The sequence below is a fragment of the Crocuta crocuta genome, unplaced genomic scaffold (assembly GCF_008692635.1).
Source record: "Crocuta crocuta isolate KB4526 unplaced genomic scaffold, BGI_CrCroc_1.0 scaffold178, whole genome shotgun sequence".
Classification (NCBI taxonomy): domain Eukaryota; kingdom Metazoa; phylum Chordata; class Mammalia; order Carnivora; family Hyaenidae; genus Crocuta; species Crocuta crocuta.
Window position 1 is genome coordinate 1,370,161 of NW_027532855.1, and position 12,585 is coordinate 1,382,745.

The 12,585-nt window shown below is 48.6% G+C and overlaps 1 protein-coding gene across 1 annotated transcript; it reads left to right on the plus strand.

Annotated features, from left to right (window-relative positions):
* The first annotated feature begins 7,900 nt into the window (after window positions 1-7,900).
* On the plus strand, window positions 7,901-11,859 carry CD93 (CD93 molecule). Its single transcript, XM_077745478.1, has 2 exons — window positions 7,901-9,924; window positions 10,156-11,859. Exons 1-2 carry the CDS (start codon window positions 8,000-8,002, stop codon window positions 10,178-10,180), a joined length of 1,950 nt encoding a protein of 649 aa, XP_077601604.1. The 5' UTR covers window positions 7,901-7,999; the 3' UTR covers window positions 10,181-11,859.
* The last annotated feature ends 726 nt before the right edge of the window (window positions 11,860-12,585 follow it).

Sequence of the window (12,585 nt, forward strand, 5' to 3'; positions counted from 1 at the left end):
TCCTCGGCCGGGGGGGGGGGGGAGGAGCTCTGAATTCCCACTTCATGCTCTCAGGAGGATGGGGAGGGGTCTAGTTTATGTTTCCATGGAATAGTCTGAGCCAATCAGAAAGACCAGATTCTAGGGAGTCCTCAGGACACTCAGGGAGCCCTGTACACTTTGGCTGCAGAATGGAAAACCCAGTGCTTGGCTTGTGAATCTGAATGCTTCACAACCACCCGGCAAGCTCCCAGCTCACCTCCAGAAGAGCCCAGCTCTGTTCCAGAAGCCAGGGGTCCATGCAAGAGCCTTCTGATGGCACTGCTTGAGTGACAGTTACAACCAAGTGCCCCTGTCGCCTCCTCTGTCTCCACTCGGCTGGCAGGGCCTGGACCTTTGGAGCGTCAGTACCCTTGCAGAGAAGCAATCCCCAAGCACCCACATGGGGTGGGTCCTAGGTGCCCACAGCAACTTGTGACCTCAATGGCAGGGATGATGGATCGGCATAACAACGCATCTCTGAGGGACCATATAGTGTGAAAACTTCTGGATGCTGTGATCTCACAGCAGGCAGGGAAATATCACCGGGCACATGTAGAGCTCTTAGGTCAGGGTACCATCTTTGAACACACACACACTGCCCAATGTGTTACACACATCTGCCTGGGTTCCCAGGTTAGGGACACCTATGGCCATGCCCTCCACAGTGTCTCTGCACTGGCTGGCTCCTCTCCCATGCATCCTCCCAGGCCCTCGCATCAGGCAGTTGCACCTCCTTGGGTCCTATGCAAGGCTATTGGGCATTGCGCTACCCCTCAGTGTTCGTGGTGGCTGTTTCCAGAACCAACTGTAGCAGAAATGATAACCATAATCACAAAACTGTCATGCAGTGAATGTGAGACTCTATTCACAGGGCTAATGATGGCAGCTGTTGGTGAAGCACTGACTTCCAAAAGCTTTACTAAGTCATCTCATTTAATCCACATGCTTCTGGCTGTGTGACATCATTTACATATTAGGAAACTGAGGCCAGAGAGGAAAGATATTTTCACATGACTAGGAAGCGTCATATTTGCTAGCAATCACAACTACAGAAAGTGAGAATTATCATTCCTGTTTGTAGTTGAAGTGAGTTTGAGGATGCTGACTGAAGCCAGGCAGCAGCCCTGAGTTAGGAAGATGAGGCCTGGCTTTTTTGTGCTGCTGGAGCAGGACACTCGTCTCCTCTGCAACCCAGGCTCTCAGCTGCAAAGATGGTCTAGCACCCACTCAGCAGGTCCTGCGCTGGGGCCTGGACCTACCTGGTACTTGGCTGGTTCTCAGTGAATGGTTGAGATGTCTGGTTCTCTACATCTAGTCTATACTTCTCAGGAACCCCCAAGATTGCCCACTCAGCTTCCCTAAGGCAGTAAAATTCTACCTATTCAACCTACGTGATCTCCTTGCAAACAACTGTTTGTGTTACTGTTCCCATTTCACTGAGAATCAAAATTTGGCAAGTGAAGCCAAATAGGTCATTGGTATTTCTATAAAATTATATTGTCTAAATAGGACTAAATTGTTATGACAGCTTATTGGAACCTATGAGAATATTGTAAATACCAAAGGGATCCTGCAAATCACCAGCTCAGCCATCATAGCATGATTTACAACCTTATATTTCAAGCACAGAGCTGTTGCTGGAGATGAAAAGTAAAAAATCCTGCCGAAAAGCACTATTCCTCTTTGTGATTTATCTCTTTCCAAATTCTGACAAGCGGCCTTTTCTTATCAAAGCCAGTTGTCAGGAGGTGAACACCAGTTAACCTTAAAAACAACATTCAGCCCAGTCAAGTTTTCTATAAATATTGTGCATGATAAATCACTTTAGGAGACTATTTACAAAATGTGGAAAAATCAATAATGCTCTAAGGAAGAATGTTTAATCAGCCAAGGAGCCAAACAAGACTTGAAGGCAGGGAAGTCTTTGAAAAGGAAGAGCTCCATGTCTCCACCAAATGTAGTCCTTTCATCTTTTCTTCAGTGGGGACTGGCCAGAGGTGTGGAGCCTGCCTTTTCTCTGTTTCCTTGCATTCACAGTAACAGGACTCTTGTCTCCTGAAGGTCTGCTCTGCCACAGTCCCCACAGGAAGTGCTTACAGCTATTGCCTCCCTGAATTTAATGCTCACAACATGATGGTATCTTGACTCTTAATTCCCTGTTTCACAGATGAGGAAATCAGCATCTGTGGAGGTGAAGAGGCTGGGTCCAATCCCAAACCCAGAAAATGGCCAGATTGAAGCTCCAGCTCTTGTAGAGGGAAAGTCTGGGCCCTCTCAGCTCCTCGGCCTCCTGCTGTGATGGTAGCTGACCTCCTGCCAGGCACTGTTCTGAGTGCTTGAGGTCTGAGCTCATTTAATCCTCACAAAGTCCTAGGACAATGAAACTGCATTGTCTCCCATTGCATTTGAGAAAAGGATCACAGATTGTTGTGCTATGCAATGAGGAACAGAGTGGTTCAGCAGCTTTCCTAAGGTCACACAGCTAAGTGACTGGGCAGGATATGAACCTAAGGGTGGATGTGTTTTATCTCTTCAATCCAAAAAAGTTGCAGGATCCACAAACTGCCCCCTGGGACACCCGGGCATACTTACACCCTGGGTGGGTCAGTCTTCTGTCTAATAAAATTACTTCCAAAAATCATGTCACGATCAGTATTAGTGAGTTTTCGTTATCTATTCTGTTCTTTTCTTTTAATAGTTTATTGTCAAGTTGGTTTCCATATAACACCCAGTGCTCATCCCCACTAGTGCCCTCCTCCATGCCCATCAACCCCTTCCCCCCAACACCCATCAGTCCTCAGTTTGTTCTCAGCATTTAAGAGTATTTTAAAAGGTGAAGTTTCAATTGAAAAGAAAAAAAATACACAGATTCAGTTAACTATCTCTGCTCCCCTGACTTAAGCTTTCAACCACAAATAACCCAAGTGGCCACAAACAGTGATGGAATACAAATGACTTGAGTTCTGTCTCTACAAACTCTGTGCTGTTACTGTTTCCTGGGAATCTACTCTAGAAACTGGAGACCAAGCCAGCTGAGCTATTCCCCACCACCCTGAATTTGTTCCAAAGGTCTGTGGAAGGTGGGTTTATGTGGGCTGGAGTCTTGCTTTATCACTGGGAATTTCCCAAATTCCCAAATATCCACAGAAAATACAATATTTATTAAAGGATATGTAATTACAAGGTGCTGCCCTGAAGCTTGCATATATATTATTAAAACAGGGGGACCTGGATGGCTCTGTCAGTTAAGCATCTGACTCTTGGTTTTGGCTCAGGTCATGATCTCGCAGTTTGTGAGTTCAAGCCCTGTGTTGGGCTCTGTGCTGACAGCATGGAGATTGGAATCCTCTCTCTCCCTCTCCCTCTGCCCTTCCCCCACTCATACTCTATTGCTCTCTCTCTCTCAAAATAAGTACATAGCCTTAAAAAATAAAACAACAGTAACCACCACAATTGTTTAGAATGCAGAGCAATAGAGGGGTGTGTGTGTGTGTGTGTGTGTGTGTGTGTTTGGGGAGCAGAATTTTATCACCGACCTTGTTTAGAATTGGTGGGACTTGGCAGAAGTAAAGACAATAAAAACAAGACTATCACTGAATCAGTTTTAGTACTATACTATTTGAAATTCCCTGCAGGCCCTGTAGAATGCACGGCTCCTTGGCAGCCACCTCAGGTCTCCCACTTACCTGGGCCACCTCTGGAAGGTGTTCTTCACTCACCAGGAGAATTGCTGCTGAGAGCCTGTGGCTGGCTAACCTGCCCTCTCTGCCAAGGACTGTCTTCTTGGTCTCCATCCTACCTGTCTGGTGCAAAATCAGAAAGCACCAAAACCCCTTTCTCCTTCCCTTCCCTTCCCTGTGCAGAAAACAGAGCCTGGCACATAGTAGGTGCTAACATGCATTTCCTGAGTGAAGAGACAAAAGGGGGACAATGAACTGACATATATATTGGGGATACCCTGCTGTGTATGTCAGGAAAAATGCAGTGTGCCTTTCAGATATGCCTTCACGCAATTGTTAGTTTAGAGAATAAAGAAAAAGAGACTTCAGATACCTAAGTGACCTACAAACCAATCACTGTGCTCCAGAATAATTGAGAGATTAAACTATCCTCATATTAGAGACTGGAATGGATCCATTCCCAACATTGTATGAAGTAAATTTTAGGACGATTTAAAAAGACCGCGCAGAGTACTCATTAAGTGTCCAGAATAAAAGCAGATGGTTTGGGATCATGGCTCAGGGCTTACTATTAGGCTTATGATCATTCTAGAACATGTAAAGTGGCTTATATTCAAAGATCTGCCAAGGAAAGCTCTCTGGTCTCCCAGCTGCTGATTCTTGTTTTTTAACTATCAATCTTCAGAGAGGTTTGAAAGATCTACATTTTAAGTAAAACATGATAAATTGTCATCCATAGAGAAATTCAGTATGTGAGGTACAGAATTTCCTCCAAGTTGGCATCCAAACTACCCTCAATATTTTGTGAACTCAGCTAAGTCTTATCTGGTAAAAGTAAGCTCTCTTTCTTCCACAGGACTCACAGGCACAAGCACCATGCCCCCACCCCCACCCCGGTGATGCTCCTGCCACCTCCTTATGGCTTTGAGAGGACAACAGGAACCTGGAGCTAGAGACCTTGGGCCATGGGGTGCCAGGAGAGATAACTCAGCCAAGCTCAGCAGGCAGAAACTGAAGGATCAAGGATCAGAGGGCAAGTCAGAAGGTGTGAGGTACAAGGGGAGGGGAGGGAACAGAGAAACTGCTCTGTATTTAACATTTAGTGGGTCAGTATGAGGCCAGTTGTACCCTTGTGGTTTAGACAGATCGTTTGGTTCCTTGTGCCACACAGTGAGGGCTCAGCAGTGGACACTGTCCCTGCTTTCTTGCTGGTCTACTTTCTCTCCAGTTCTGGAGGAGGGAAGGATACATAACTATATGAGTTTACTGTTGTTGACACTACAATAAGAAAGACATCCAGAGGCCCTATTCCCATGTCCTTATTTGCAGATGAGGGGGAGCAAGAGCAAGGCTTAGATAACCAGGTTACTGGAGATAATGAAGTAGAATCCACAAGCTTAAGAGCAGGCAGCTTCCTGCACTGAATATGGTCTTTCTCACAGTTGGTGCTTTATAATACTCCCTGGGTTAATGAATAGATAAACTGAGCACATGGCCTTTCTTTATTTTCTTCTTTATGATGTCAACACTTGGCTAACTGAAGAGTAGTTGATTTGAAAGTTCCCATGTGAAAGATGAACAACTGCCAGCAAAAGGATACCCTGACAAAGATCTGAAGGTCCAACTGGTTAATAAGCTGTAAAGTCACTCATTCAACCCATGTCCTTAAGCACCAACCAAGCAGTGTGCTGGGTGAATCCTGCAGGATCACAACAGTTAGCTGAGGAATCTAGTCCTGTGCTACACAGACAGTAAGTAGTCTGAACCTGGCTACTTCCCAATTTTCCCAAGAGGGTCAATGCAGAGTCCTGAGGAGGCAGAGAGACTCTCAGCCCCAAGAGGCAGCCTCCTTCCAATTGTTCTCTGCCCCAGGTCCCATTTCTCTGCCTCCAGTAAACATAGCCTTCTAGGACCCCCAACACTTGATAGTATAAGCAGAGAGCCATAAAATCCTACTGGGTACCTCCCATGCCCTCCATTTCTACTCCATCCACTGCCAAGAACAGCCTGTTCTGAACCCTTGTCACTTCCTAAATCTGCTATCCCTAATCTAAGGGAACCAGCCCAGTTCAAGCGACTGTCATATGTGCCTGGAAATCTGCAGTTGCCTACTGAGTGGTTCCCCTACACCGCTGGCATCCATCAGCCTGTTCCCCAACCTTCTACATGCAAGTCTTACTTAACATGTTGGCCCCTGGGTGTTTCCCCATGGGTTTCAGAACAAAACTCCAAATCTTCATTGTTTGGGCATAGAGCTTCTCCCTACCTGGATCTTCCTCTCATTTTTCATGCTCCAGACTCACAGCCCTTCCTTCACTCCCTTGTAAAGGTCACAATCCTAACACCACAGGGCATTTGTTCTTGCTGTTACCCCAGATGGAAATCACTCCCCCTCTTAGCTATTTATTTATCCTTTTGATTCCAGCTTCATTGCCATTCTCCATCAGAGGAGACTGTCCCACTTCCCACTTCCCAACCAGATCAGTATCTCTGCTGACACCCTCATCTTCTCCCTGTAGTACCTGTCATAGCTACAACTATTCAACATGTTTACATGTGTCTGATCTAACAGACTTCAAAGGTCATGAAGGTAGGATTTCCCTCCTTTAATCCCTGTGCCCAACCCAGTGCTTGGTATAGGCTTAAATAACATTGTCTGGGTGGCTGGATAGGTGAGTGGGTGGATAGATGGATGGATAGATGGCACCAAAGAGCACAGGAGGATCCAATAGGTTCTGAGAGAGAGTCTCCGGACTATCTCAAATATCTTATTAAAATAAGAACATAAAGAACACCTCTGAAGAGTCTCCAAGAGTCTGAGATGGGCACCTCATGCCTTGGGGAGGCTGAAAGCCAGTGAGTTCATTACCTTGACACCACCCTAAACTCAGATCTCTGTGGAGGACCGATGTAGCAGACACCAGTGTCATGCCCATAGCTCTTTGGCAGCTCCCTGCAATTCTTCCCCTCAGTGTTGCCTCTGGTCAAACTAGGTTCTCCCTGTCAGCCCAGAGTGCCAAGAACTTGCCACCTCCAGTGAGGAAGGGGGCTGGAGAAGAGCTGCCATAGCCTCCTCTCCTTCACTCAGAAAACTGATTCAGGTCTCCCAGAGTATCCCCAGGGACCATGCTCCAGAAGCCTCGGTGTCACTTGTGCACTGAGGCACCCTGTGTTGGTGCCCCCCATTCCCTGTCTGACTTGCCCTCTCAAATGAATGACTTGTCCCAAATCTTTGAGTCAGGGTCTACTTCTGGGGGAAGTGTCCCAACGAAAGACAGCCCCAGTGAGTAACACATCTGCAACTGGCTGAAAGAGGAATACCCTTGGCTTCAAGGGCCTTTGATGAGGTGCTGAGCTGAAGGAGCCTGAAAGGACCAAGATTCTCAGAACTCCAGCCCCTCCTGTTAACCCTGAGCTGGAGGAGGCAGAAGTGCAAGTCCAGGGCTGTGAGGCCAGAAGCATTTTCTTTTTTCTTTCTGATTTTTTTTGTGACACTGCCACCTCACAGCACAATATTTGCACTGCAAAATCCTGAAAACTGCCAAATTTCACTCGATTTGTTTTAATGATCTTTAGGAGCTTGGCATTGTGTTAGCCACTCAGTGATTCCCACGGTCCGGTTCCTATTTAAAAACTGCCCATCTATTTAAAGTTCACGATGGGGGGATAAAAGAAAAAAGACTTCCAAAGCCAAAGGGAACATGAGATAGGCAGAAGAAAAATCCAGTTTGCTTCTAAAAAAGGCTGAAAATTATAACCATCCGTGGCCTCATGTCTTAAGTCTGAGAATTTTTTTTTTCCTCTTCTGGTTGTTTGCAAACCAAAGTGGAATTTTATTACGGGTTACTAAGTGAGGTTTTTCAAGTTCCTAGTCCCCAAAAGTCTCCACTCACTCTGTAGCGTGCTATTCAACTTCCTCCCGCAGATGGGCAAGACAAGGGAGACCAAATAAAACAGAAGGGTGTCTCCCAGCTGTAACCGTCTGCCCCCATGCCGCTGGATTTCCCCAGCGATTAGCCGGGACCCAACACAGTCGCCTGACCTCTTTTACCAACAACAAAACTGTGATGAAGGCAACAGGAGTCAGAAAACTATTCACTGCAGGAAGTCCCAGTATCCGGTGAGAAATAAGAAGTACAGCAGTACAGGATGCGCCTTGGATCAGGGGGATGTGAAAAGCCCGAGGTCTTTGTGTTCTTCCCTGTGCCAGAGCGTCTGCGTCGGAGCCCTCAGTTCTCCTCAGCTCAGCTGCTGTCACTGCACCGCCGCCAGCCTCCCGCAGAAGGAGACACGGGGCCATGATGGCCACCTCTGCCGGCCTGCTGCTGCCACTGCTGCTTCTGGGCCAGCCCTGGGCAGGGGCCGGAGCTCCCAGGGAAGCCGTGGTGTGCTCGGGGAATGCCTGCTACACGGCCCACTGGGGCAAGCTGAGTGCGGCTGAGGCCCAGAGTTACTGCAGCAAGAATGGGGGCAACCTGGCCACAGTGAAGAGTGAGGAGGAGGCCTGGCATGTCCAGCGAGCCCTGACCCAGCTCTTGGAGTCGGAGGAGGCCCTAGAAGCTCGGATGGGCAAGTTCTGGATCGGGCTCCAGCGGGAAAAGGGCAAATGCTTAGACCCCAAACTGCCGCTGAAAGGCTTCAGCTGGGTGAGCGGCGGGGAAGATACGCTTTACACCAACTGGAACAAGGAGGTCAGGAACTCCTGCATCTCTAGGCGCTGTGTGTCCCTGCTGCTGTACCTGTCTCTGCCATCCCATGCCAGCCACCTCCCCAAATGGTCGGAGGGCCCCTGTGGGAGCCCGAACTCTCCCGGAAGCAACATCGAGGGCTTTGTGTGCAAGTTCAGTTTCAAAGGCATGTGCCAGCCTCTGGCTCTGGGTGGCCCAGGCCAGGTGGAATACAGGACCCCATTCCAGGCCACCAGCTCCTCCCTGGACGCCGTGCCCTTTGCCTCTGTGGCTAACGTGGCCTGTGGAGAGGGGGACGAGCATCGGGAGCATTACTTCCTGTGCAAGGAGAAAGCCCCTGATGTGTTCAACTGGGGCAGCTCAGGCCCCCTCTGTGTCAGCTCCAAGTACGGCTGCAGCTTCAACAATGGGGGCTGCCAGCAAGACTGCTTCGAGGGTGGCGATGGCTCCTTCCGCTGTGGCTGTCGGCCGGGGTTCCGGCTGCTGGACGACCTGGTGACCTGTGCCTCCCGGAACCCGTGCAGCTCCAACCCGTGCAGAGGGGTAGCCACCTGCGTCCTGGGACCCGACAGGAAGAACTACACGTGCCTCTGCCCCCAAGGCTACCAGCTGGACTCAAGTCAGCAAGACTGCGTGGATGTGGATGAGTGCCTGGACTCCCCCTGCCCACAAGAGTGTGTCAACACCCCCGGGGGCTTCCACTGTGAGTGCTGGGTGGGCTACGAGCCCCGCAGCCCTGGGGAGGGGGCCTGTCAGGACGTGGATGAGTGCTCCCCAGGCCGCTCGCCCTGCGCTCAGGGCTGCACTAACACGGTCGGCTCGTTCTCCTGCTTCTGCGAGGAGGGTTATGTCCTGACTGGGGAGGATGGCACCCAGTGCCTGGATGTGGATGAGTGTGAGGGCCCAGAGCATGGCCTTTGTGAAGGCTTGTGCCTCAACACGCAGGGGTCCTTCCGCTGCAGCTGCCTGCCAGGCTGGGAGCTGGGCCCAGATGGGGTCTCCTGCACCATGGGCTCCACGTCCCTGGCACCATGGACTGGGCCTTCCCATGAGGAGGATACCGGAGATGGAGAGAGGAAGCTTATGTATTCTCCCATAATATCCAAGCCCACCGGGGACCCTGAGGGCACCTCCAAGGAGGCACTCACCACAAAGACACCCTCCTTCCCACCCAAGGCCCCCATCACCCTGGCCACACCTGACATGCTGGCTCCCAGTGGGCCCTTTGGCAAATGGATGGAGCCCAGCACCCATCACCCCAAGGCTACCACAGATCATGAGGAGAATATGGATAAGGATTTCACGGACAAACAAAGCGACGATGGCACTGACGGGCAAAAGCTGCTTTTGTTCTACATCCTAGGCACTGTGGTGGCCATCTTACTCTTACTGGCTCTGGCTCTCGGGCTTCTGATCTATCGCAAGCGGAAAGCAAAGAGGGAGGAGGAGAAGGAGAAAAAGCCCCAGAACGCGGCTGACACCTACACCTGGGCTCAAGAGCGGGCTGAGAACAGGGCCTTGGAGAATCAGTACAGGTAAAGGAGGCCTCAGGTCACCTGAAGGTGGAGGGAGGGNGGGAGGGCAGGGACCACCACACAAAGCAGGAGGAACACAAGGGGCAGACGCTGTCCACGCTTGTTGGCCCAGAGGCACTCACGGAGGCCCTCGCTCTGCCTTGCGTGTGGAACACTCAGGTCTCTCCCAGGGTCTAGATGTGCACGGCGGGTCTCAGCGACTTCCAATGCTGTCATCATTGTTTCCCATAGTCTGACGCCAGGGATGGACTGCTGAAGGTGAGGCGGCCCCAGGGACACTGCCTTTTGGCCATCACCGTCCTCAGAGCTTTCCACACCCCATCGGAAGGGGAGGCCCACATCCTTCCCAAAGACTGGACTGGAATCTTAGCAAACAGTTGTAAACATTCTTAAAAGCCTGGCAACTTGGAATTTACAGGTATTTTCGACTTGTGCGTGGTATTCCTGAAGTGGAAGCAATGGGTCGGGATGTCATTTTGGGAATTTTGTGGATATTAACAATTCTCACTCACTTTCCCTTTGCAAACTCAAATGTGACTGATTTTTTGGTTCCCACTGATTCTGGATCAGGGTGTTACAAATCAGGTGCTAATGGGGCTCCTTTCGAACTGCTTCTTTGCTCACTTGAATCATGTGAGAAGAAAAAGTGGTCTGCTCATGCCAATTAGGCTGGAAATGATTTGTTCCTCTTGGTATAACAGACTAAATCATTGTTTAATGATGTAAAAAGCTTTTTTTCCCTCCTTTTCTTTTTTTGTCAAAAGGAACATACTGAGGACTGGAAATATTTCTTTACATTTGTGTTCATGTATTTTCTCATCACAAGCCCTGCTATGCCTGACCTTATAGAAATCTTCCGGAAAGACCATAGTACCCTGGAAAGCTCAGGTAGCAAGAATGCTGGAAGTTTACAAATTGCATTTCCTAGTTCTTAACATTTCTAATAGTTTTGAGTGTCTTTGCAAGTGATTCTGGAAAGTGTGAGAGAAGGAGGAAGTAAGTTGAAAGTGTTTTTTAAAACAAGTAATCCAAAGAGCTGGAGAGGAAGGCCTGGGGTTTGTTTCACAAATACTTGAATCAATCTAAGTGCACTTGTGTTAACACACACTATTGATGAGGTGAACACCCATGAAGAAAAAAGTCAGTCATCTCTCCCATGCCACTGCCTTCCCTACATTCTGCTCTGGATGTAATGCTCTGGTTGTAGATGGACGAAGCCCCCAGAAGTCTCTCATTCTGATTGTTAACGCTGTATGAGGGAGATGAGATGCTGAGTTTTGAAAGCTGGCATTATAAGGCTCACGGTCGGTATTGCTTCCTGAGAGCGTGACCCTGACTTGTGGCTGTAGCTTGCAACCAGGTCAGGGACACTGGCCCAGTGCTGCTTAAAGAACACTTGTCACAATTTTCTCTATTTCTTAAAAAAGCGGGGAAGAAGAGAGGGAAAGAGAAAAAGAGAATAATTCAAATCTTTTGCAACCAAAAAAACTGCTTGAACCAATTTTAACTTACATCCGCTTTTTAAGTGCTTGCTTGCAAAGATTTCCCCTCCCGAGGTAGTGGTGGAGAGCACTCTCCTCATGCGGTTCTGCCTGGTCACTGGGAAGCAGCCCAGGGATTCTCCAATGCTCAGAGCTTTTAAAAACTACCTGATGGGGGGCGCATGGGTGGCTCAGTTGGTTAAGCGTCCGACTTCCTCTCAGGTCATGATCTTGCAGTTTGTGAGTTCGAGCCCTATGTCAGGTTCTGTGCTGGCAGCTCAGAGCCTGGAGCTGCTTCAGATTCTGTGTCTCCTTCTCTCTCTCTGCCCCTCCCCCACTCATGCTCTGCCTCTCTCTCAAAAATAAATAAAACATTAAAAATTTAAAAAAAAAATAAAAATAAAAACTACCTGATGGGGCTGGGGGAGAGGGGAAAGGGGGTGATGGGCATGGAGGAGAGCACTTGTGGGGATGAGCACTGGGTGTTATATGGAAACCACCTTGAAAATAAACTATTTGTAAAAACAAACAAACAAACAAAAACTACCTGAGTACCACCAGGAGGTCTCAGGTCACCTGCAGGCTTGTTGCTGTCACCACACATAACAGATTGGGAATGTGTTTCCTTCCAGGGATTCCCAAGTCTGCCTCTTAGAACCAGGTGCCCTATTGTTTTTGGCTTTGCCTTAGAAACCCATCTGATCCAGAGGCAGATACCTGGAGCAGGAACAACTGCCAAGTGAACAGCCAGCCTTTTTGCCAATATTGAAATGTAGATGCTATAGTTTAGATTTTTTTTTTAAGAAAAAGATTAACTGAAGGAGTGGGCATAAAGAAAGATGATGGCTTTTAAAGACATCTGATATTATTTAGATTTCAGTTGAAATATTGGTGTTTAACACTCAAGGAGACAAAGGCTTGTATCACTGGCCCCAGGACCCTTGGCCATTTGTTGTGTGGGAAACAACCATGCCACTACTCAGAGTTGGCCAGAGCCACTGGGGACAATATGTGCACTTATATTAACTAAATGCAAATTCAGCAGCTTTGCCTCCAGGCTTTTACAGTTCTACTGTTATCACTAGAGGGAAGGAGACATTCCTATTTAGGCTTACTCTAAGTCCCTCTGAGGGCCTGAGAGACCTTGCACTGGCTGAGGTCCCCAAACGTGGTCTCTCAT

Excerpts from the sequence above, each read along its gene's own strand:
- CD93 (XM_077745478.1), top strand. The coding sequence starts at position 8,000 with ATGATGGCCACCTCTGCCGGCCTGCTGCTGCCACTGCTGCTTCTGGGC. Across the intron at positions 9,925-10,155 it reads GCCTTGGAGAATCAGTACAG|TCTGACGCCAGGGATGGACT; the intron begins GTAAAGGAGGCC and ends TGTTTCCCATAG.